At 42.2% G+C, this 27,475-nt stretch overlaps 1 protein-coding gene across 1 annotated transcript in view; it reads right to left on the bottom strand.

The window, feature by feature from the left end:
• Positions 1-26,819, bottom strand: part of LOC308333530 (GDNF family receptor alpha-1-like) — a gene marked incomplete at both ends in the record, with an annotated part of 104,206 nt that extends 77,387 nt beyond the window's left edge. The window contains one exon of the mRNA XM_080789990.1: positions 26,760-26,819. Coding sequence (XP_080646116.1) covers positions 26,760-26,819 — 60 coding nt within the window. The remainder of the gene's footprint in view (positions 1-26,759) is intronic.
• Between the last annotated feature and the right edge of the window lie 656 nt (positions 26,820-27,475).

Genomic DNA, 27,475 nt, shown 5'->3' with positions numbered 1-27,475 from the left:
GTTTTTAATTTTTATTTGAATTTGCCTCCCGGGCAGAGGAACGAACATAGAACATGAGTGGACAATAATCTTACCGGAAACACATAATGAGCTAGCCCACAGGTCTGCAACTCTGAGAGTGTACAAATGGAACCGTAAGGGTCCATTTGGTTCCATTTGTACACACTCAGAGTTAAGGGGGTTATTTGCAAATAAAACGTGTGAGAACCACTAGTACTAGCTGGACTAGTACTTAGTACTAGTACTAAGTGTCATACATATTCTGAAGAAAACCTGGACACACACGGACAAGACTAAGGCCTTGCCACGAACACATGTCCATGTATGGACATGTTGATGACCCCTGCTCTGGGGGCACCACCCAACCCAATAGAATGTGGATGGCAGGATGTTGGTCCGTTTGGACCGCCCCCACAGCCCTCCTCTGTGTGTCACACACACACACACACACACAAAATATAAATATTAAAAACATAGATACAGTACATACTTAAACCCTGAAGAGAAATTCAGGTATCGCATACCTCATACAGGCATACAGCAAGGCTATAGTTCAAAACACGGCACAAAAAAAGTGCACAGTATAGGTTAAAACTGAGAGAAGACAAATGAATTCATTACCATGAATAAGCCTAAAAAAATATGTCACTGTGTGTGAATAATTACTCCTTTTGTCATGATCACATACGAGCTTTCCACGCCACCGGCGTCGATATGATTGGGCATGCCTTGGCACTGTTTACGTCCCAGGTCGCTTTGCCCTCCAATCCCCACTCGGCATTCCCCCCCCACACTTCCAATTATCCTTGACGTGATTGCACACATAATGTGACACACAAGGGCACCCGCTCTGATCTGTCCTCCTATACTCCACAGCACACCCTCTGTGCAGCGCACTGGTGGGAAGGAACTATAGTCACGTTTACTTCAGTACGGTACTTAACCCATTTTAAACCTGAGAAATGTCTTCTAAAATCATGACGGTTTTCTGAAAAACCTATGTTTCTGTGTCCGTGGTTCTCAAGCTATTTCATGTCAAGGGCCCTCAAAATGTTATGTAATTGGCCGCCGACCCCTATCTGAAAATATTTTGTTCCAATATATTATTATTATTATTATTATTATATATTATAGTATTCACTTCACACGGGTGTGATTTTTTTTGTCTTTTAAATGTCTTGATGAATTGAACACACAGGACCTTAATGGGCTTATTGGGTTGTCCTCCTGTATTAGCATTCTTTTGGATAAATCTGTACTGCCTTTTCTTTTTTTTTGCAAACTGTTAATACATTATTCAATCAATCAAAATATCGAATTTTTTTAGATTGTTTTCTTTTATAGAAAAATAATAAATCAAGTGTTATTTTTTTTAAAGCTTTATTGATGTTTTATTTGATATTATTATTATTTTTAATTTCCCCAAATCGGGACAACCAGGGTTAACGTGGTTAATTTGTTACATAGTTTATGCAAATGGAACCCTGGACCCTGGACCTTTTCAGTGTAGTGTTTGTAACCGTCAGCAGGCCTGCGCAAACAGGCTTGCTGACGCGCATTGGGTGGGCTTGTTAGTACGTGGCGGTATGTTGGCCTCACAGCTGAATCACCCCAGTGTAATTTGACAGCAGGGGTCATTCATCGCCATGCTGGCTTGTGGTGGACATTGTTGTCAAAATGCCACGGACAACGTCGGACGTACACAATGAGTGGAACATAATATTGCCAGGAACATATAAAGAGCATGGCTTTTGGATTTAGTGCACTGTCAGAGTTGTAACACAATGTGATTATTTAGATATTTAAAATCCCCAAATAGTTGAAGTATAACCGTAGTTAGGGTTCAATCGGTTAAACAGATTTTGAACACATTTTCTTGTTCATCTTTTAAACTAAGGGCCGATTCATACTCCTATTTTACCGCTGTTTCGGCGCTGTAGTGCCAAAATGATTTTGGCTCGTCAGAAATTTTCAGTAGCACCGAAGAGCCGACTTTAGGACGGTACCCGCCCCCCGAACCTCAAATGACGTCACATTGTAGGCACTACAGAGCCGTACCGACTTTTATTCGGCTCTAAAATAGGAGTATGAATCGGCCCTAAGGGAATCATTTTGGAGGTGCACAGCACCGTTGATTCCGGTCGTTGTTTCTGGCCACCCGATGACGTAATGTTATTAACGCTCCGACTGGATCAGAAACTACTTGTGAGGACATCAACATTATAGGAATGCCATTTTATTAATGCCTTTTTTTCTTCCATCATATTCCTAAAGCAGACAATAGCTAATCTAAAGGCTCCCAATGCGCCACAGAGCTTATAGATCAGCCATGCTCCATGCACAGTACAGTACAGGGACACAACTATGAATCTGACATAACTTCAACCTCAATAATGTGTTTCTCTCGCATGCCTGCACACGCACACACGGACCCACATGCATGCCTGCACACGCACGCACGGACCCACATGCATGCGTGCGCACACACACAGACACATTTCCCAGGCATGTTTAACATTTTACAATGTTATTACTGTTACTTTACAACAACGTTACGTCAGATACAGTTTAGCTACAGTTCAATATTCAATAATTCATTGCCCCATCGTTCCAGTGGGATGTTTGCATTGTGACTGATGTTTCTATGCCTGTGTTTTGTTAAATGTTCCTGGATTTGCTGATATAGGCCATGTGTGAGAGCCTTTTGGAATGCCTGCTATGGTAATTAGATGTGGCTATTCAAGCTAGTAGCTCAGCATGTACAGTAGATGGACGGCATTTATAGAAATGGAGAGCAGACCTTTTTTTGTTATGAGTTAGGAGTTTTTTGATCATTAACACAATGAGTGTCGCCTGCTTGGTTGCCAATCACGCTCACCAGGTAATCAGAAAAGACCTCTGAACATCGCCAATTAGCATCACCAACAGGTGGATTTTTGCAAAACACATTTTTGGAACAAAATGCCTCAAATCATCCAATTGTAAGAAGAAATGGCACCCTTTTCACATTGGCCTATTATAGCCTAGTCCTATTTTAGTCATCTGAAATGTTTTACCTTTACTCTAGTTTTATATTTTAACAGGGCTGCCATATTTCAGAAAATGTCAAGAGTGAGACTCTATAGTGTCTTAATGCGTTCGACGCCGTCCGAAGAGCAGCGGCGAAAATAATTAGCCTTTTTTAATGTGGATTTGTCCCGTTTTAACGTTGATATTTAACCTTAACATTGATGTCTTCACCTCCATGCCAGCTGCTCTCCCTGCACTGACAGCCTCCTCATGCTTAAAGTAGAAATGAAAAAGATATCTATCTATCTATCTATATGCTCAGACCCGCAGCCAGCCAGCAGGCCACACACATAGTGCTCAGACCCAGCCAGCCACACACATAGCTCCGTAAGGGAGTGGTCAGTGGTTGCACCACTCAAAAAATCTTCAAAAAACTGAAGAGGCTACTGGAGATTGGATAACCTGATTTGGACATGATCTGATGGAGGACAATGTCACTATGACAGAAAGAGAAGATGGGTCTGGCCAGTGGCCACATTCATTCACCCCATAATCTCAGTGGAAATTGGGGAATATGTTGTGAAATAAAAAGTCAGAAAACTGGAATGTGGGAAAATGCCTTATTTTTACATTTTCTTAGTTCAAACACATCTGTGGGCTCTCTCTCTGAACAGAAACAAGTCGCGATGCGCCCCCCCCCCTTCACTTCACGCACACACACACACACACACACACGACTTTGTCCCTATAATGTGCACGCACGGGCTACTGGCACCGTTCCACTTCACTTCCTCATATCACGCAAGAGACGCCAAACACCTAACTTGTTGTAACTTGTGGGGTCTATATTGTCTTCCATGAAAAATGGCGATTTGGTCCACTGTTTACCCTCCTACTGCATATGCTGCATGAGATCTCATGCGGCTATTTTACCGTTTGTGAGGACGCACACATGAGCGCGCGTTATTACGCGGCGGAGCCGCGGAGAAAATTGTTATTTATAATGCGTGTGAAATGGCACGTGTGGCGTGGTGCGTGGTAAAGGGTTAAATTGCGTGACTGTCACGCAAAGGGTGAGACATGGCAGCCCTGATTTTAATATAATCTTAATATCATTAGATGTAGTCAACAAGTGTATTTTGGAGGCCCTTGATGGCGCACTTGGTTGCATGTTCACAAGCTTGTAGATCTGCTATTTTCAGAGCACAATGCAATCAAATGAATTGTATTTTAGTTCCAGTGTATCTCTTCTCCACTAGTCTCCCCCTATATTTTAGTCTAGTTTGTTTGTTGATTAGTTGACAAAATGTTCAATACATTAGTCTTAATCATCATAGCCTAGTTGTCGTTTAGTTTTCATCAGTGAAAATATATCAAATTTATATGCATTTGACTACGGACCTCCCATCTGAAAATGTGTTGGAACCCCGTCAAGGACCCCACTTTGAGAACCACTGGTCTAGAGATAGTGGTGTAATGCTCTCTCTCTCTCTCTCTCTCTCTCTCTCTCACACACACACACATACACATACACACACTCTCTCTCTCTCTCTCTCTTCTCCCCCCCCCCCACATCATTCCCATGGTCTCAATTAAAAGGGAAAAACAGCCGATGGACAACATAGAAATGCTCTTCTCCTGAATCATTAAAGTGCTGCTTTGGTCGAGAGAAAAACATTATGAATATAATATCCTCCATGAATATCGTATTCTTTACATGTCGCCTACAGAGGTTGTACAGTCACGTTGTTGTTGGGACATTCAAACAATGAGCCAAAACATGTGATGGAAAATTTACTGAACCCGCACATTCATATGCTCCAAAAGGCATATTTATTGACGACATTTCTTTATTGACGACGTTTCGAGCCAAGGCTCTTCACAGATGAAGAGCCTTGGCTCGAACATTGTCAATAAATATACCTTTTGAAGCATATGAGTGTGCGCGTTCCCTTCTCTTTTCCTATGTCACTTTTTGAACCCAGCACCTCCACGAAGTGATGTGCGTATTTTACAATAGTTTCTGTATGGAAGAAGTACTCACATTGGTTACTTGAGTAAATGTACCAATATACCCTATTGTAGATGAATGGTCTATTACAAGGACAAGTTTGGTATTCAAATTTTACTTGAGTGAAAGTACAAAAGTATTAAAGCATAAAAAATGTACTCAAAGTACCGAAAGTAAAAGCACTCATTATGCTTATATGTTTTCAATTGTATCAAAAAGACTTTGAAAATAGCAGATCTACAAGGTCACAACGTTTTGGGAGCTTGTAGATCGACAAAGCATATAATGTGTATATACTGTAGGTCTGAAGTGGTTTTGTTATAATCAAACTAGTAACTCAAGTTTTCAAATAATTTGTGTGATGGAGTAGAAGTAAAAGTTTTGAAAATTAGTACTCCAGTAAAGTAAAAAGGAAGGGGAAAAAAACCCTCAACATTGTACAAACAAACAACGAAGTACTTCAGTGAATGTACGTAGTTACTTTGCACCACTGAAACAAAACACGATAGGTTGCATAAAGGTTTGCTTGCTGGAGTGCGGGATCGCAATCATTCCTCCATTAATTTTGTCCCTCTCCTCAGCCAATACTCGATACTTGAGCCAATACTCAAGCGATCCTGGATCTCTGCCTTATACTGATATCTACTGTATATGTCTGGGGAAATCAACATTGAATGCAGGAGCTAGAATGCTACGGCCATTGTTGTTATTTTGTGAAAACTAAGCCTGATAACATCCCGATATTAATATGAAGGTGTATAGTTTAATATTTCCTGTTACAGTAGGTAGCTTAATATCTTACTGTAAGCATGTAAACTTTGCCAATAGGGCATAGCAATGGCAGCCATTTTGTTGTGCAACTCGAATATATAGGACATTAATTTTTCCTATAGACATTTCCAAAAACCTTTGTATCAATTATTTTAAGCCTATAATCTTCGTCCATGGCAGTCGAGCGTTGGATGACGGAGATCTCCATCCATGGCAGTCAATTTAAAATAACTTGCTCAGACAATGCATGCAACACGACGCCATGTTAAAAGCCTATTCAGACTCCAGTGGTCACCTGAGCACCTCTTCACTAAAATGGTTGTTTTGATGGCAGTACTCATAGTCTATCACCGTGCTCATATGATTATCTCCTAACCTGATCCATGGCCAACAATTCCTCAATTTTGTCCATTGTTTTCCCTCTGCTTTCTCTCTACTGCCTATCTGCCTCTATTCTATTCCCTTCTGGTCCCTTTCTGTTCCTTTCCTATTCTACAGTATATACAGTAGTCTCTCTCTCTCTTTCTGTCGCTGTCTCTATTATTTCATTTCTTTGTTCTCTCGCTGCTCTGTTTCCTGAGTTTGTTTGTTTTTACGACGGGGAGCTTGCAAACCCAAGGGGGCCACCCTCCCAACTTCTAGATCTAGACCAATCACATTGCCCGGAGCGAGTCTCAGTGACCACTTTGGTGGTTAGTACAAACAGAGAGAAGGGCTGCATGGGGAGAGCGGTGGTTTTCTCTTCACTGCAACTCGGTGACGTCATGTTTCATTTTCCGGTGCTAACATCACCTAAAACTGGAGTATGAATACGCCTTAAGTGGTCAGATGGGTGGACCCTGATTCTATACGGCCACCCTGTTCATGTAATAAGATAAAAGGAACGCAATTATCCCACTACAGTACGACTGAACAAATGTTTTCAATTTACACTGTAAGATGCTTATCATTTGTAGGGGGATTCAAGCCAGTTGGCCAGATAACTGCCAATTAATTTAGCCGTCGATTACACAGGGAAAAGGCATGAGTCTTTTTTTTAAACTGCAGTTCTGTCGTGATACAATTCTGTTCAGGCAATTCAGAATACTATAGTGGTGGCCGTTGGGCACTGGCCTACTTGGAACGATGCAAGTTGAAAGTGCATGGCAGTCTGTGTCCTTTTTATGCCCATATATGGCGTTCTTTATCAGGCATGCCCAAATGTGGAGACTATGCAGATGTAAGAATAACATCATTGTGATGTCAGAACAGGCCAGCTCCATATATGGGGATCTAGGAGATCAGGTGTGTTCAATTGGCTAATTTGGGCAGTGCTCGGTGTCAATCGACACTAGACATGATGTCCGGTGTTACTGGTGGCGGGCATGCCACCGTTACTTGCACACAGATAGCACCGTTTTATTATTCTTTTTAATACTAGACTATTTATTTTCTTGTGTACCCTATGAACCACTTCAGTTCATTTTTGTGTGGCACCCATGTGCTTATAAGCAGGTTATCAATACTTTAGTCAGATAACAGGTTGTATCCTGCTACCCTAATAGACAGGGGTACATAAGCACAGTGGCCGTTTATCCAACAGCTTTCTCCGACCGAACCACACTTTTACCACACATCTCTATATGCAAAATAAATTCGGCACACTCCCAGAATACATATAGGCTACATTTAATTGAATGAAATGTCTTAATTACTCTATAAATATTGTTTTACATCACCACACGATCCCATGGGACAACTTTCTGTGACGTCAAAATCGTCATGTTTGCCAAACTCTCCACCAGCACAGAGCCTCCTCCCCCTTTCACTGCTCCTCTGTGCTGTGTGTGACCGACCCACTGTACTACTAAACGGACTCGCCCACTCTACAAACAACAACAACGTGAACAACAAAGTGAACAAACAAGACTCATGCTTGCCACCGCCAACAACTGGACTGGAATACATCATGCCACGACGAAAACGCTCCGCACTTTCTCAATACACGCCACACGCCAAACGTTTGCGAGCCAGTCACGCAAAAGAAACCAAAACAGGTCATTACAGCATGTTGCATGCGTGTGCTTCTCAGCTTCTCCAAACATTTGCCTGTGCGTGCTTCTGTGCGTGCTTAATCATTTGCACGCCCGTGCATCGTTTGTTCTTTCTGTGCTTTTCCCAAATCACATCGTGTGTGTGTGTGTGTGGGGGGGGGGGGTGTGTGTGTCGCGTCGCCCTCCAGCTGCAATTGCGAGTGTGCGCTGTGTACTACTGAGTTTAAAAACACAGCTGAAACATGAAGTGGAGTCTGTCCAACGACGTCGAGTCTGTGGGGGCTATATGAAGAATTAAATAGCCCCTTTTAGCCCCCATGAGGATTTTCGTGGACATTTTATATTAACATTACAGATTTTCTGGGAATTATTGACACTCTGTGACTCTGTCACAGACTGCATACTAGCGTATTTACACATGCTCTGGAATTCCGCCGGCTGTTCAGAGGTGTTAAAAGTACTCAAATGCTAATCGGGTTTCTTTTGTTTTCACCTAGCCAGGTATTATATGCCTACAGTAGGCTACAGTGCCCATAGGCGGCGGGTGTGTAAGGCAGCAACACTGACACTTTCAGCGGAGTGACTCGAGAAAAGACCCATATCGTCCAAAATAGGCTAATCAGTCGTTGTCTGTGTATAGGCTAATTCATTGGTAAAAGTATGCTAAATAACTCAATTTTAGACCATTTGGGAAATAAATAAATCCGCGGCGGAAAGTACAATGTGCATGCACACAATATGTAAATAAATAAATGTGTTACATTTTCTTGCATAAACACAAAGAGCTGTTTCCATAACTGCACAAATTATTGCACATAACATGAGTAGCTGTTATAATAACATAATAACATAACATGAGTAGCTCTTTGCCTGCCTGCCTGTCTGTCTGTCCATGAGTAGTTATTTGTCTGTCTGTCAATGAGTAGCTGTCTTACTGTCTGCCTGTCTATGAGTAGCTGTCTGCCTGCCTGTCTATGAGTAGCTGTCTGCCTGCCTGCCTGTCCAATTGTCCATGAGTAGCTGTCTGTCTGCCTGTCTGAGTAGCTGTCTGCCTGCCTGCCTAATTGTCCATGAGTAGCTGTCTGTCTGCCTGTCTATGAGTAGCTGTCTGCCTGCCTGCCTGCCTAATTGTCCATGAGTAGCTGTCTGTCTGCCTGTCTATGAGTAGCTGTCTGCCTTCCTGCCTGTCCAATTGTCCATGAGTAGCTGTCTGTCTGTCTATGAGTAGCTGTCTGCCTGTCCAATTGTCCATGAGTAGCTGTCTGTCTGTCTATGAGTAGCTGTCTGCCTTCCTGCCTGTCCAATTGTCCATGAGTAGCTGTCTGTCTGTCTATGAGTAGCTGTCTGCCTTCCTGCCTGTCCAATTGTCCATGAGTAGCTGTCTGTCTGCCTGTCTATGAGTAGCTGTCTGCCTGCCTGCCTGTCCAATTCTCCATGAGTAGCTGTCTGTCTGCCTGTCTATGAGTAGCTGTCTGCCTGCCTGCCTGTCCAATTCTCCATGAGTAGCTGTCTGTCTGCCTGTCTATGAGTAGCTGTCTGCCTGCCTGTCCAATTCTCCATGAGTAGCTGTCTGTCTGCCTGTCTATGAGTAGCTGTCTGACTGCCTGCCTGTCCAATTATCCATGAGTAGCTGTCTGTCTGCCTGTCTATGAGTAGCTGTCTGCCTGCCTGCCAGCCAGCAAGTTGGTTAACAGAAAATAAATTGTTATGGCTGAGTAAAATAAAATACAATAAACACAATTTGCCTGAAAATAGATTACCCAGCTATGACCTTTTTCATGAAAAAAATGTAGTAGTGATATGGCTGACTGAGTAAAATAAAACAATCTACCTGAAAATAGATAGCTATAAGTGAAGAACTATTAATGGCAGCTGGGTTTCATCATTCAAATAAAATAGAATTCTGTCCGTTTAGCTATAAAATTATGTCAGGGAATAGGGATACACAGTATATGTCTTTCATTTGCATTGCATCTCCCCCCCCCCCGCCCCAAGCTTTTATTTTCGTTCGAGTAATAGTACAACTCTAATAGTATTACTTATAATAATGTAATTAAAGATAACTTCATTCAGATTTTTTTATTTTTATTTCATTTTCCAGATTTTTTTTTTCTTCTTTTTTTTAGACTTTCATTGGTGGGCCAGTCATAATGGTCCCGCGGGCCTGATGTGGCCCGCGGGCCTGAGGTTGAGTATCACTGCTGTAGCCTACCCAAAGTACCAGTGAAAACATCAACTTATTTTTTTCCACCGCTGTGGGGGGGGGGGGGGGGGGCCTGCGGGGAGGCGGGGCTGCGGGTAGCCCCCATGAGGATCATCAGAACTATTCGGTTCTGAGTCTGTCAACTCCCGCAATTTCCTTCTTCCCATATTGCGCTGCAACGACACTAGGATTGAGCCCCCCGAAGGGGGGCGAAATTCTAGTTATTATTATTATGAAGAGAACAGAAGTGAGTGCTGCTCTTCAACAGGGCTACAGGCAGGCAGGAGCCAGAGCAGAGCTGTCTGAGGACACACCAGCATGGTGTCAGATTTCACTTTCGCTTTAGTTTGGTGACAGGTCTTAGCTGCATTGGACTGTAATGATTTCCTGTTCTTGATCAACGCTGATGAAGGCTATGTGAGCTGAAACACGTGCGTCTCGGTGAGGAAAATATAATGATGAAAAGAGTTCTGCTGGTTTGTTTATCTTCTAGTTGTATTTTTTTTTTACCATGCCTGCCTTTGCTGCCTAAAGCCTCGACGTAAGTCACTTTGGAAATTAGATCTAGAAGTGCAATGCTGCAAGCCCTGTTGTAGTTTCTGTTTCTAAACTTTCTGGATCAATGCCAGGCAGGTCTATTTGGTGTTACCGATGTTGAGAAGCACGGTGGAAATGGTGGGGAAATTCTAGAACTGTGACAATAGAGTATAAAGAAGGATAGAGACTGAACTGGCGTGAAGCTCCTCTTCGGTGCTACTGGGTTCTGACGACCCGAATTCATTTCGGCACTACAGCGGGAAAAATAGGAGTATGAATCGGCCCTAATGCCTGTCGGACTGAACCCCAATTCAAGGTGACCCTATGATATTTTATTTTCAATAGAAAACGTACTTCCGTGACCCAGTCAGGGTACAGTGGATCTCAACCTTTTCACTTTTTGATGCAGTGATCGTCTTTATCTTTGCTTTGGGACGCCCAGGTTGGGAACCTCTACAGTATGTGATCCAGGACAGTGCATCCATGGTTCTACACTAGAGCATTCCGTTGTGCGTGTGACTGCTGCTGCTGCATGCATGTGTGAATATTTGCTGTCCAAACGTATTAATGCCAACCCTGAAATGAATGCTGCAAAACCTCCCCAAAAATATGTAGCCACATTTATCACCATAATAATCATGTCACATTTAATATATCGCACAGTGCCTTACTGCCTGTTCTAATGCAGGTTGGGGACATTCTGCCATCCAATACAGAAGTCACATGGGGCGTAAATGTCACCTGCGTGTCCTCTATAAACTCAATTATTAATCATACGCGATAAACATGGGTCGAGTTTATGACTGTCTGAGACTTCTTGAAGTAAATGCTGTGGCAGTTAATCAGACGTGTGCACAAAAGTATGTGCATGAGTACACACACACTCGTACACAGAAGTCATTACTGTGTGTCAGCGTGATGTGTTAATACAGCTGTCCAAATCGGTCCAAGTTGTAATTAAGGAAAAAGAACACACTAAACCGTTACTGAGTTTTGTGGACTCACTTGACTGACACATAAGTAAACACTGTATTTAATAGGGGAAGCATGCAAAGGAATAACCTCCCAGTCAAGCTCCGCCCGGTGTAGACTTTTAAAACACAAATGGTTAACTAGAAAAAGTGCTCCTTGGAGGTCAGGTAGGTTATTGTGGCCTCCAGATGGCGCTATAATAGGCCAATGTGAAAAGGGTGCCATTTCTAACTAGGCCTTTCACTGCAATCGGATGATTGGCGGGATTTTGTTCCAAAAATTAGTTTTGCAAAAAATTGGCTACTGGTGGCGGTATAACGGTATAGCGGTATAACGTGCCCATGTGGTAATGTGTGTGAGAGTTGGAAGTGTTCGTTATCAGTAAAGCAACCTCCTGCTGCCTCCTGCATTATGTGCCAATTCAAAACAGGTGGCACGCAGCCAGGGCCGTTGAGGGATATCCAACAGGCACTTCCAAACCTGCAAGGATTTTCTTGACACGAAGTAGCTCATAACATGTCTACGGTGGAGTTTTATGAAACAAACACTTTGCAGATAGAGGATAATTCAAGCTTTTCGTACAGCTGCAATGTTGATGAGTTTGACAGTGTTTAATACAATCAGATGGGACTTTTCTGTTTGGATATATGGGCTGTCAAAAGGAAATTGCAACTAGTTACCACCTTGCTAGCAAAATGAACACAGTCTGCATACTGTATGGTTAATTGTATTGATGATTTGTATTTGCACTGTTACTCTGTGCAGTGTTTTTATTGTGGAAGATTATACTCGGATGCATCGCGATATAAAATGTGTCAAGGGAACTTGACTTATCGGCATCAAAATATGCTTACAGTACCAAAGTAAAAGCACCTTTAAAGATAGAACAGCACTAGTTAAAGGTAAAAATGAGTAAATGACACACTGATTTGCATGTGTACGTTATTCTTGCATTGCGCTACATTACATTCTGTTATACTCACTTATTGTATTGTTTGTGTTGTCTAACGCTGCAGCGCTCCCTGCAGTGCACTACTCTCTGTGTATTCCCCCTGGTGTAAAAAGTGGATGGACAATAAAGATCTTATTGAATTGAACGTGAAACCTTACCCCTGTGACACCAGCTGTGAGCCTGCAGCTTCATACCGGTAAGCTATAGGCTTCGCTTCTGGCCCAGAGAGACGGCAGAGACATTGTTAGATGCACTCCATGGGGAACTGGGCTACATTTCATCCCTGTCAGTTGGAAACCTTGTATGTCCAACAACAGCTACTTCTCAAGCAATGGACAAAGAAATTATAATATATCCTCTGTTCCAATCTAGCAGCAAAGAAGCTCCGCTGGTTATGAAGCCAATAAGGAAACGCTTTTCAGCGCTGCAGTTCTCATTAATGGCCTAGAGGTGTCTCTAATTCCCCTCCTGCTGGCTGCAGAACAATTTCCACGCTATTGATTTAAATGTGGATTGTATGATTTTATTACCTTAGTAAACGTTCTCATGAGTACTTTATGCGCTAGTTTTACAGCCTTCAATTACCATTATGTGTTTTTCGTAATTTTTTTATTTAATGATAAAATAGGGTAGGCCTATGCTTCTAGGTCTTCTACTCGCTCTACTGAGTGAAGACCCGCCCTCGCGCTGTCCTTCCAGCCAATAGTATTAGTTTCCGGTTGCTTTTCGGCACCGGAAGTTTCAAAATGGTGGATTTGAATTAGCCCAAAAAAGTGGCTTCAAAACCAATGTGTGATGTCACCGTTTAATACTTTTCATTGGTTAAACATTTATAACACGCACAAACGTATTGGCCTACCACACACGCTTAACCACTTTGAAAAGGAAAAAAAAGACAATCTACAAGCTCACAATGCATCACATCGCGACCTAATCGTGAGCTTCTAGATAGGATACAGGATATTTCCGCCACTTTTCAGGCGAAGTACTGTAGGGCATTCAGTTACAACAAAAGAAAGAAATAATGAGTTGAAACATATTGGAGATACAAGGTTTCTGCCCGACACCAGTGACTTTGTACTCAAAGCCATCCTTGCTTCGTATTTTCCTGCTTGCCTTTGCGGTTCAAACCGCATCCCTTATGTTCCCCCTGATGCTTAACAGCCGTCCCAGCCATCTATTTCAATTACAACTAACTATCTTAATATGGAAATATGGCTGCTTTGAGGCCCTTATGATTGCTCGGGACGGCATGCTGCGTATGTGTGCAGAAAATCTCCGGGACCTTTTTGACCTAGAAAAGATAACACGATGCTTTCTCTTTGTTTGTCTGCACTCTCAACAAAGGTCTAATTTACAAAGAACTCGGCAGCCAGCATTTACATTAACCGAGAAAACCACAGAATGCTGAAAAGAGTATAAAACATACAAACATGAAAAGAGCTTTTTTTTCTGCAGTCGACATACTGTAGTGGCTTCTGATGTCATAGAGTGAATGAATTAATTATGCCATTTGGTTTAAACTGAAGGCATCACAGAGTGCATACATAATGTCATCGGTTTTACCACTTATACCATAATTATGGGCCTACTTCACTGACTGACCGGACTCAGAGTCACACAGGGGTCTATACTGTTTTTTGCTCAAAATATCTGATTAGCAAGCTCATGCCACATATTCACACTGCTTCACGCAGCGGCATGCTGTGAACTTGTAGATCTGCTTTTTTTTGTGGAAATGTCAGCCTATATTATATACTGAATATAATCCCTGCTAACCCACCAGTGCATCCACGGCAACGCCCCCCCTACCTCAAGGAACTTGTCACCCAATCCTCAACCCGCTCCCTCCGCTCCTCAAACACCTAACCTCCTCAAACCCATAAAGAATAACCTATGCATCATGGCTGACCGGGCCTTCTTCTCGGTCGCCCCCGAACTGTGGAACGCTCTCCCCGCCCACCTGAGAGCCCCACAGTTGGTTATGTCTAAATGGAGTTTGAACGGCTTGTATATAGGAAGGGGGCAGGGCAGCTAATAGTAATATCAAATATCTAAATACTGAATTGAGCAACTTAAAAACTGCCTGGGGTGTTCACGTAAGCCATGAGTAGAAGATAACATAACTCATTTTTTCCCCTTTTTTTTTCTTTTTTTAAGTGAAATATCCCTTCAACATACTACTATACTAGTGCTACTTTAAATCGTCAGATGGTGGGCCATGGATGCTTTACTTTTCTTTCCAAGTGGGCCCTGATCCAGAAAAGGTTTAAGTTACATAGTGAAAGCAGTATTTCTGAACACTTAACAAGCCAACTGGCAACTACTTTCCTACTAATTTTCCCCGGCTCTTGATTCTCGTTATTGATCGAATCACGATAATAATTAATGGTATTAATTATAGGAAACTGAGGCTGGGACGCTCACACACGAGCAGCCCAGATCTCTAGCATCATGCGTGTCGGTAAATAGTAATACCAAAACTGCCGGCGTGACAAATCTAAAGATTTATATTTTGCATCACAACCAGGTGTCCGTTAATAATATTGAGCTCCAGTCTCTGAACGGGGTACATTTTGTGCCTGTTAAAACCAGTTCACCACCACTTCAGCCTTCAGCGGAAGACACAGTAATGTTCCGGGTGACTGGCTAGGAGATTATGGGTCAGTCATATAAAATACTACTACAATCATATCTAATGGAATGGATTCAGGATCCATAGAACACTGGAGTCTGAAGTCAAGGTCCTCCCTCGGGGTAATAAAGATATTTTACCATTTAAAGAAAATCATATCACCTTTTTTAAAGTCACTATAAGGATGGAAACATGAATAAAATATGAAATTATGGATGCTCCGTTGGCCAGGTGGCTCTGTGTTAGTTATAGCCTAGGACTGTCTGCGATTTATTGTCGGCGTTGTATTTTCAGCCTCCTTGGATGAATTAATAATTGGATTTTTCTTTTTCTTTAACACGGTTCTTGTCATGTTTAAAGAATAACATACGCGTGTGTGTGCGTGTGTGTGTGTGTGTGTGTGTGTGTGTGTGTGTGTCTGTTTAAAAAGAGGGTATTTTTTTAAGATGGCATTCACACCAAATAAACAAACACATTATTATCCTCCAAAAAAAACGGTGGTTTTACTTCACTTCAAAGCGCACCAGAGTGCGGATCATCGCAGGTATGAATGAATCGCATTAAATATAGCGGATGAAAGAAAGAATGTGCCATTGTGGGATGAAGAAGTTGGTATTTGGCACACGAGGAGGAAGGCATTTATTACGCGGTGACACGTAAAGATGTTCCAATGGACAGACAACGTGGTCTAATGAAGATATATAAGCCCTTACAAGATAGAAGCAAGACGAGAGAGCTAGACTAGGCATTTATAGTTAGATGATCGGATTGTTCTTGTGGTGTTTTCCCCCGTGCGTGCGTGCGTGCCTCTGCTGCATCAAATGGTGTCTCCCACTCATGCAGGGTGAAGGAGAGAAGCATGGTAGGCCAAAGATATAGATTGTTGCGGCTAATGGCATTATACAGTAGATTGCGTTAAAACAAAAAAGCAAAATAAAGGTCAGATGCAACACATCACTTCCTGGGGATGTGAGCGAGGCCTAGTGCCTTGGTCAAAGACTTTTTGCAGGGCAATACAAAAATGAACCTTAATACATTAGAGGCTCTGAACTGAGCTACTATAAACTGAGTTCAAATATGATTATTTTGGTCCGTCTCTGCCTAAAATTGAGCGCCACTGAACTACAGTAACCTCGCTGTTTTGACCTAGGCCACCGTTTCTCCTTGCCCTCTATATGGCTCACCTTAGTATATTTGTTCTATTTGTTTCTTATTGTGTATTTTTGGCTATTGTGTGTTTGGAGTAGTGCAGTGTAGTGTATAGAGACCCCTGGGGTTGATGTTGCTCTATGAATAAATAAAAGCTCACCTGATCCGATGTGATGCAGTAACACACACTACAAGATTCTGACTGAGCACAATCATTGGTATTCCTAGCACGCACGCACAATAGAAATCACAAAGAAATCACCCCACCTAGACTGAAGTCCGGGACATAATTATTTTGTTTTGTATATTGTCACTGTCAGGTGCACCTTGGGCTACAAGTATGTCCAAAACTGTCACATTTCCGGAAATTGAAAATGTGATGAGCTGTAGACTTCTACATTTACATCTATTTTTGCGTGGGCGAGTCACTCTGTGGTCCAGCCACCATGTGGCGCAGATGCACAGAATATTACATACACTCACAAACAATTTTATTGGATCGTGACATTTGTCATTCAAGGTGAGGTCACTGGCACTGCCCTCTGAGTATATATATCAGTGGGCCTCACCTTGTGACATCATTCCTCCATCTTTCTGCTGTTTTTACCTACCTTGTTGAGAAACGGCTCACTGCCGAACACGCCTTTGATGTTTTGTTTTTTTCTTTTCAGAATAGCCCCTTTTTATATTTACTGTCTTCCCCGACACTTTTAAGGCAACACTCACTTCCGCTGTGGTCCGCCAAAGAAATGTTTCCCTGCCGTCCGCTGCCATTACAAGCGCAATCTTTGGCTGCTTTCTTTTCTCTGAATTGAGGTTCAGATTGAGGAGATTAAACACAACAGCGCTATACCTCGAGGTTACAATATCAACGCTCCTGATTACTGTTGAAGTTACGATCTGCAGATTAGTTATAGACGATTGTACTTCCGGTTCATTTAGGGGTTTTCAAAATAAAAGACCCCGTGCATCTGGCCGGCAGGGAAGCGACAGTGCCGGAGTTCAATGGTGGCAGTGAGCACTAATGTTATCATATGGCACCGTTTGTCTCTACCCACTCTGTGTGTCTCTTATTGGTGAGCTGTGGACAGTACAGAACCCTGCCTACCAGTGACATCATCAATAGGGATTCCAAGCTAATAGAAATTACAGCCTTTCTCTTCCTAAAGTTAGCATGTATAAAGCCATTGCTGTTGCATTAATAAGAAATGAATGACATAAGTGAAGTTGAAATGATTGGTAGGCAGGTTTCTGATCCATCTGTCCACAGCCCTCCACTGATACACAGAGCGAGTAGACAGAAATGCTACCATCGTATAATGACCGTTATTGAGGATCAATTAGGCTATATGAAGATAGGTTGAAAATTGGTGAAGTGCTCCTTTAACCCATTAAGACGGCTGGGAAAGCATCTGTGTCACTTTAGCTTTTAATCACTTTTAACCACAATTTTAAACTTTGGCTATTTTTGGAAAATCTAGAAATGTTTTGCAAATATTTGAATAAGCAAACATTTGTACAGTAACTAAATATTTTGCTTCTGGGCCGGGTCCCTGGAACAAAATAGTTTGAGATGGCGGTCAGCGGCCAAATACATTGTACAACCGTGGGACTTCTTGACATGAAAAAGTTTGAGAACCACTGACGGTTTTTCAGAAGACATATTTACTGTACATGTAGAATCGGCCTCAGGTCTTAATGGCTTAAGAGACGTGCACCCTGCTTCTGAGCGGCTGAACCCACATTGCACACAGATACGGGGAAATCAATGGACGTTTGACAGTCTTGGTTTCATCCTACTGTCTTTGATCATTATAGACTTAGCACATGAAAATGCCAGCTTTGCAGCTTAGCGATATAGCTGCATTATTTGTGAAAAGAACATCAAACTATCACACCGTTCAAAACACCTTGAATAAATAATGCAATTTTAGATCTGACAAAGGATCTAAATGTCAGATATATAGTTTGAATTAATGTACAATGTATGCCTGAGTGCACCTTTTGAAGGTGGAGTACATTTTTATTTTGTTAAAATAAGTCTTACATTATAGCTTATACAGGTAGTAATCATATGCAGTGTTTGTTACAACTCATTAGGAAACAGAAAATACATTTCCAGCCAATTTCACCCAATCACAACTTAAGCGATAATTATACAGGATAAACAAGTGATATTGGAAGTGAGTAGGCAGACGGAAATTGGAACTGGATTGGTAGTAGTAGTACACAATACAATGTATGCTGGTGAATGGGTACTTTCTGCTGATTTGCTGAAATAAAATGTATTCTTTGTTTATTAAAGAGATTGCAAGACAGATCTCGACATCTCTTTAATAAACAAAGAATGCCTACATCGAAATGATTACTGTCACCTACATTTGAAAAAATCACAGAATATTTTGTGTCTCTCCATTCCGTGCACGAGTGCTCTCAAATGACGCGCGCGCGTCTGTACGCGACAATCGTTTGAAAGTTACAAGCTGTTGAAAACTGCTCGCGGAGAGCGAGCAGTTTTCCAATGGACTGCTATTATAGTTGCAGTGCTCTAGTCTAAAGTGACTGCAGTCTCATTTCTCTCCACAATTGAATATGATGGAGTATGATTAAGGATTACTTATGTGAAAGGATTACTCTCACATTTAATATGGTACACACCATACCTGTAACATTCATTAGCCCTCAAAAAACAAACACAAAATAAATATTTTTCCAGGGGCTACAAGAAAGGTCCCCGCAGTTAAATATCCCTGAAGTAGGGCGTTAAAAACACAAAAAGTAAGAATATGGAGATAAGAGTTTTCTGCCCGACAACGAGTCAGTGACGATATGCGGCTGTGGGTTGAGCCTGTTTTAATTGGACAGATAGATGTAATGTAAACATCTCTGAAACCGTAACGCTCGGGGGGGATCTTTCTAAGTTTGTCAGTTAGCAGCCTGTGATTCCATTTATGCTTCTTATTATGCTCTGCAGCGACTCAACACACTGACGTAAACATTCATATTATGATGATGTATGCTAATCCTGCTATTGATTATTCTTTTAAAAGCTTATGTGGTGTTGATCTCACGCTTCTCTTTATGTTATGTTTACCGCCATGTTTGTTTTTATGTTTATCCCAGTGTGTTATATTTTTATGCAGGTGTGTGTGGTATATTCCTCGCTGACGAGGGCAAACCTAGTATAAAGCATTACTTTTTCGGAATTAAATGATCATAAAGATCATTTATTTCAATGGATCCAATTTCACTTCGAATGTAGCGAAAACTAGCAAATTTCCGCTACTTTTGAGTGACGCTGTATTCAAATTGCATGCAAATTGCATGCAATGTATAAAGCAGGGATTTATTTTACAGAATGTTACATGTAGCCTGTTTTGTAATAATAAAGAAAATATCTATCAAATAATGGCAGTGGAGTAAACGGTACAATATTTGTGTCAGTCAGAGATTTATTATAAATGCTGCAGGGGCAGCTAACAGGTGTCAAAGGAGCATAATATCCATGCCAAATGTATATATATATATATATATATATATATATATACCGGTATACACATTTTTAAGTGAGTCTTCCTGTTCTCATTCACTATCGTCCACTAAATTCATGTTGAGTGGGAAACGGATCACCCATAGATTCATGTTTTTTCTTTCGTGGGACCCTTGGGCCTTGTATAACAAAGTATAGGGCATGCATTTACAAAAAAAACATTTAAAATATGGAGATATAAGGTTTCATGTGCTGTACGAGTTGCATGTCAAGCCAACCACTACCTACGAGGTATAGGCCTAAGCCAGCTAAGCGGTGGCTTAGGGACACCTCATGCATGCAAGCAAGGAATAATGATGTAATGAATTATGTAATTAATGCAACGCTCGGCTAGGCTCGTCCACTGCCATGCTATAAACTGAAATCTTAAGACCCTTTTTAGAACATAGCCCCCACATGCACTGTTATTGGTTAGCGAAATACAAGGCTCACTCCTATGCCATATTTCCTGTCTCATTTGCCCAGGCTTTATTTAGTTTGTTTGTTTTTCCCAAGGCTACTGGGAACTTAATCTAAATGGAACAACGGTGTAGATTGAGGGTTATGCAAGGATTCCACCCGACAGCAACAGCATTATGCTGGCAAAACAACTATTAAAGCAGCTTCTTGAATCAGATTATAGCTCAACAGGCAGGGAGATTTGGCTGTGGACATTTCGCCTGCTGTAGAGTGGAACTCATCTGAGCACGGTGCACAAAGACTTAGTATCCAACTGAAACCTTTTACTCTCTAGGCGTACACGTGTATAGCATGTGCAGTTTGATTTTGTTAACGAGTTTTTTATTTGTTTTCTCTCTGTCTTTTTCACTTGTCAATGTGAAGGTTCAACTTTTAAAATGTGCTCTACAGATGAATTGGATGGGGTCGCTGCAGATGGCATGGTGGTACACCATGAGAGCACCTGTGTTTTTTGGAAGTACAGTTCAGTAACGGTGAATAACTGTCAGAACGATATTCAGCTAGTTGAAGTTGTTAAATGTTAAGAGGACAATTGAAACTTTGAAAGTTGTTTGTGTCAGATTCAACGGAACCATCTTCGCCTGAAACGAGCTGGGTTGTTCTGAGCGTAGACCCTTGAAGGCATGTTTATTTAAAGTAAAGTTCTATTTGCTGAAAAGTAACCGTTTTGGACAAACAAGGTTATGTAATGTATTTAGACGAGTGGGCTACGGCTATGTTTTATGTTAATTTTAATTTGCCCAGACAGAGTGGGCTTATGACCATGTTTGCGTTAATTTAATGTGTTTAGGTAGAGTGGGTGGTTGGCAGTGTTGGAAGAAGTAGTTGCATGTTTTACTTAAGTAAAAGTATCAATACCGATTTGTACAAATTTACAATTTAGGCATTTAGTAGACGTTCTTAATCCAGAGCGATGTACAGTAAGCGAGAACAACACATGGTGATACATCAAATACTGTACATAGCTAGTCATCATAAGAAACCTAAGAACCTAACATCTGTCTAACAATAGAATATCTGTACAGTGAAGTTGAGTATACAATATAGAGTGCTGTCTGCTACCCTCCAACGGAGCATTAGTCTTTTAAACATTACTTACATGCGTCTCATAGTTACACGTTGTGAGCTTGTAGATCTTGCCGAAATATATATGCAGTAGGGCTGAAGTGGCTAATGCATGTTTTGTAATAATAATCAAAATCTGCAAAATAGCTAGTAACTAAAGCTGTCAAATAGGCTAAATATAGTGCCCCCGGAGGCACTGCTGGTAACCAGGGGCTGATAGCCAGCCTGACTGCAGGGAGGGTGGGTGTCATAATCCAGGCTCTGTTGATGCTCCTGGTCATGCTCATATGAAAATCATTCATAGCCTGGTTGCTTTGGTGTGGAATTATAATTTCTGGAGCTCATTGCTATGTGTGGTCTTTCTTGTTCAAAGTCATGCTCCTATGAAGATCATTCATGGCCTGGTTGCCTTGGTGGGGGGTATACTTTCTGGAGCTTATTGCTCTGTGTGGTCCTCTTGTTCAAAAGTCCTAATTGTCTGTGGGGCAGGTCTCAAACTATTGTCATGTAAACTAAAGGAAACCCACATTGATTTTTTTTATAACTCCCCCCATCTGAAAATAGAATGTGACAAAGAACCCATAAGAGTGGGGGCGATCTTCCATTCGCTACAGCACTGTTTCCCTCTAATGAACCCATTAGGGGGAATATAGAACACAATGTATTATTTTTAAAAAGATCGTTTTATATTCTCACCAGTTAAAAGTAGGTTTGGGACCCAGAACCGGAGGCAAAATGAAGGAACCGGAATCGGGATGCTGGGAAACAATACAATAACCCCTATGGGTCCATCTATAGTCTCAGTTTCTACCGGAATTGTTGAAATCCTAAAGGCTCCTAACCTTAGATGAACCCTAACCTAACCCCAGCTCAGCAGAATTAATTTCCATCTATTATCTTAAAAGTCTAATATATAGTGATAGGCAAGTTTGGTATCCAGGATAGGAACGCAGAAGGACAGATGGTGGTAGACTTTGCAAAGAGGATGGAATTTGTTTTATTGAATACTAGGTGGAAACTGAAAAAGGAGGAGTGCTGTATGATTTTCAGGGAGGAGTTGAGACAGGCTCATGGTGGTCAAGGGCAAAGGGCATACAATGAGTTGTATGCTAGGCTGGACAGCAAGGAGGGAGATACGTGTTTACAGGTTAGCAAGACAGAGAGATAGAGATGGGAAGTATGTACAACAGGTTAGGGTGATTTAAGTATAGAGATGGAAATGTTTTGGCAGGTGCTGGAAGTGTGATGGCAAGATTGAAAGAATACTTTGAAGAGTTAATGAACAAGGAAAATGAGAGAGAACAAAGAATAGAAGAGGTAACGTATTGAACCAGGAAGTTGCAAAGATCAGTGAGGATGAAGTGAGGAAAGACAGTTGGTCCTGATGACAGACCTGTAAGAGGTATGGAAGTGTCTAGGAGAGGTGGCAGTATAATTTTTGACTAGGTCGTTCAACAGGATCTTAGAGAATGAGAGGATGCCTGAGGAATGGAGGAAAAGTGTGCTGGTGCCAATTTTTAAGAACAAGGGTGACGTGCAGAGTTGTGGAAACTACAGAGGAATGAAGCTGATGAGTCATAATGCAGTTATGGGAGAGAGTAGTGGAAGCTAGACTAAGGCCCTTTCCCAATTCGTTTTTTAACCCTAGCCCTCAGCCCTTGCCCCTTCCCCTTGTTCCTACATAATGAGTGTCAAGGGGTAGGGAGATGAATCATCCCCCTAGGAATCGGAATGTCCCTTATAGATTGCTACGTCATCGCTGTGCGACGCAATTGTGCGACGGAAACCCTTGGACGTAAACATCCCGTTTCAGTGTTTATTGGGTAACTTAGCAACCGGTTTCTTCTTCTTCTCTGCGTTTTATGGCGGATCGCACCAACATAAAAGTGCATACCGTCACCTACTGTCCTCTTTCCGCGCCGTACTGTACTGTAGTGTACATTATGGCAGTACAATTGAGATAACCCTTCCCCAAACTTTGATGGCATTTCTGTCTCTAGGACCCCCAATTTATATTGTAATATCAATGTTAATTAACTCTGAGAGTGTACAAACTATCATTTAGCCCATAACCCACTTTGGAAACTACTTTCCATTTGATTTAAGCTGTAGAGAGGGAACGTAAATATAACATTGCTGTGGTTATGATAAAATAAATATATTGTAATTTTGTCTCATGTTGGTAGCCCACCATCATGTATGCAGAATGTAATTCACCTGCTCAACAGTTGTACCTGATTCATTGATTATTGTCTTAACAGTTTGTATAGCATGGGTACATATATATATATATATACAGGGTTAGAAAAAGGAAAAACAATTTACAGTATAGAAAGAAGGGGCTGTGGTCACTGTTCATTGTTTTTAATATCATTAAGAACAGAGTAATTTTCTATCAATGAAAATGCCATCGTGATTCATCTCCATCCAATGTACAGTCTGCACAGCAGCTTGCAATCTGTTCCATATGGTTTGCCTGGGGAAAAACACAACACCATTGCTAATTAGTTATGTACGTTTTGCAACTTGTGGGGATTAGCTTAACATTGGTCATGATAAAACCATCACTGCAGCGAGTAGCCAACGTTATGCAGTGACAGCGTTATGTAGGTACAGTAGGCTATTTCACGGCTTTTAAGAGCTCCAAAGCTTGCATCCGAGTTGTATCACCGGCGCACCAGCGCTAAATAAAAAAGAATAAAGCGCCGATGCGGTGCCAAATGAATGGGTAACGTTGTATGAATGCAACACCGTATCATTCATATCGTTAGTTCACGTGAGGTAACGTTAACCTTTGCTAGAGATTGCGATATTTTTGGCGATGCAGATTGTTAATACATTCAAATAATATTGGTTATTATAATATTTTTCCATAATAAAGGACATAAAAGGCTTCTTACCTCGTCCGCCTTTCAGCCCTCAGTGATGTTGCTCCGTTTTGAGTCCGGTCGCGATGTCCCTTCAAACGAAGGGGATTCTACCCCTCGCCCTCAGCCCTAACCCTCGCTCCAAAGAGAATTGAGAAAACCCTTCCTCCTCACGTGAACGCGCATAAGCAAGGGCAAGGGCAAGGGCTAAGGGCCAGGATGAAGGGGGGAATTGGGATTGAGCCTAAGTGCCAGGCAGGAGGCCTAGAGGAAGACCAAAGAGAAGATTTATGGATGTAGTGAAAGAGGACTTGAAGTTAGTTGGTGTGAAAGAAGAGGACAGGGTGAAATGGAAGCAGATGATTCGCTGTGGCGACCCCTGAAGGGAAAAGCCGAGAGGAAAAGATGATCTTAAAGTCTAATATTAGAGTCCACCTATTATTTATCATACTATAAATGCGCCACGTCTCTGTGTGCGTGTGTGTGCGTGTGCGTGTACGGTTGTAATGCACGTAACTCGAGAACCGTGCGAGTTGTAAAATTCAATTTGTAGCACCGGTGTGACTACAGAATTTGACTGTTCAATCGTGATCAAGACAAGGCTCTACATACAGCAAGTGCACATGCTATAGTCGCAGCTCTATACCTACATTTATATTCTGTAGTACGGCGGTGTCGTTCACCAAAAAGAGCAGATCTTCAAGCTAACAACGTGTCGAGGCTCAATGCGGCGTTCATTTGAAGATCTATGCCCCTTTGCTCCCACCGCCCCTCCTTGTGTCGCTGCTTCGTGCTCTTCCCTGTCACTGCTGTCAGCAGCGGCAGACAGAAAAGAACACAGAGCGAACGCAGCAGGATAGCATTAGCATGATAGCACAGATTCAGAAGGAATTGCTTGGACCCCGACACGTTATTTGCAAAGTGTGTTTGTAATGTTCAAAGTTCAAATGTAACTTGATATAACTTTTAACCAAACGCGGGTGAAACAGCGTGCAGCCGTGCACGCACAAGCGCACGCACATGGAGTGGAAGGATTGATCTTTATCAATGCCTTTCACCTGGGCCAGGCTCTGCCAGTGGGCCTAATGAGGCCAACTCATTTCACCTGTGCAATTTCCAGCCTCTGCCTCAACCAATTGAGGCTCAACCAATCAGGCTCTGCCAGTGGGCCGAATTGATTGCCAAGTACACTGTTCAGTTTGCAGTCTTCACACACACAGGCACACACACAGATCTCCATGTGGGACACCGGCTGACAGTTTAAACGGGTGCTATGACAACGTATATCATTAGGTTCCCAAGTTGCATCGTCCCCAAATAGGCCGGTGGCTGACTGCGACGGGCACGTACAGGTCTAGTTATTCTACAATGAGATTCCAGAACAGTTTTTTTACACACTCCAGGCATGGACATACCAACAACAAAAAATAAATAATAATTAAGCCTTTGAGGTGAAATTGAAATGCGTGGCAGAGCAGCACTCCAGAGCGGCACTAACAGGAAAACAGGTGCACGCAGCACCCATTGATCTGGGTGCTTGCTGGTCAGTGCTGTGTTAGCATCCTCGCATGTTTATACCTTCATTTGATGCCAGCTACTTTGAAGCCAGCCAGCCCCCAGTAACACTGTTGGTCATGAATGTCAATGTTGAAGAGCTAGTCACCACCAGTGGTGGAAAAAGTAGTTTTTTTACTTATGTAAAAGTATCAATACTGCAATGTATACAAGTACTCTGTACCAAGTAAAAGTGCGCTATTTAAAATTACAAAAGTATTGGCATCAAAATGTACTTAAAGTACCAAAAAGCGAGCAAGCGCGCCTGCCCCTCTAGACCAGAAAGCATGCCGTCTAGGCCAGGCTAACTTGTGGGGGACTGTTTCCCTTCTTTGTTTTTGTTCACAGGGCTGTGCCTTGGAATCTGGTTGTCTCCTGATGCTGCAGTACACAGTGAACAGTCCATAATGTGGGTGGGTGCACTGGGTTCAGTCATGAATATTGTTGTTGGCCCTCGTCAAAGACAGCGAGCGGTTGTGAGCAATGTCCTTGATGGAACGCAGTGACGACCCAATGACTTTCCTTGCTGTCCTCACCACTCTCTGCACAGTCTTCCAGACTGATGCCTTGCAGTTGTATTGTAGTGCTCGAGTACTCAAGCCCATTTACGTTAACATTATAATAAGAGAGCTCTATATATACAGCTATCTTTTTGAGTGTAGCTGACGCGCCTGCCTGCTCTCTGTGTTTTCTGTACCTACTGTATCAGAAAAAAGAGAGAAAAAAAATCTGGTCTCGACTCGCACTCTCCAACACTCGGTCTTGACTCAAACATTACTCCATTTATAACAAGCTCGTTATGAGCAACATTGTGAGCGTAGGCTATACTGTAGATCCGCTATTTTCAAAATATTTTTAAACATTTGAAAACTTGAAGCAGGACATTCTGTATAATGACTAGGCTACTTTCTACTTGCAACAGAGCATTTCTATGTCGCAGTATTGATACTTTTACTTAAGTAAAACATGCACGTATTTTTCCACCACTGCACTGCCGTGTCCTCCATGAGGAGTGGCGTGTGGCTGTGCTGGTTCAGTTTGAAGTCAATCATCTCTTTTGTCTTGCTGACATTAAGGAGCAGATTGTGTGTGTGTGTGTGTGTGTGTGTGTGTTGCACCGGCCCACCAACTGTCTCGCATCACTTCCCTGTGTAGGCGCTCTCGTTGTCGTCCCTGATGAGGCCCACGACTGTCACGTCGTCCACGTATTTCACCACGTGGTTGATACTGAACCTGACGCAGCAGGCGTGGGTCATCGGGGGTGAACAGCTGAGCAGTGCACTCAGAACACAGCCCTGGGGAGAGGTGCTCAGTGCACTCAGAACACAGCCCTGGGGAGAGGTGCTCAGTGCTCAGCCAGATATGTTGTTGTTTCCGACCCGCACAGATTGAGGTCTGTTTGTTAGTCCGTCCAGTATAGCCAGTTACACAGGGGAGTGCCCAGGCCCAGGGGGTCCAGTTACACAGGGGAGTGCCCAGGCCCAGGGGGTCCAGTTAGTCGACCAGTTGGTGGGGGATAATAGTTCAAGGTTCTAGTTTATTTAGTGCCCCCGAAGGGAAAATTTGGTTGCAGCATAGACAATGAAACAGTACAAATAAAACATAAACAGTTCACATAGCAGATACCAGAGTACAAAAGTGCACATAACCATTAAAGTGCATGCGTTACAGTGCTATGCGATGGGTCATAGAAAGTGCGTGTGCACAG

The sequence above is a fragment of the Protomyctophum bolini genome (genome assembly GCF_963924005.1).
Source record: "Protomyctophum bolini genome assembly, chromosome: 18".
Classification (NCBI taxonomy): domain Eukaryota; kingdom Metazoa; phylum Chordata; class Actinopteri; order Myctophiformes; family Myctophidae; genus Protomyctophum; species Protomyctophum bolini.
This window is presented reverse-complemented; position numbering and strand designations above follow the sequence as displayed.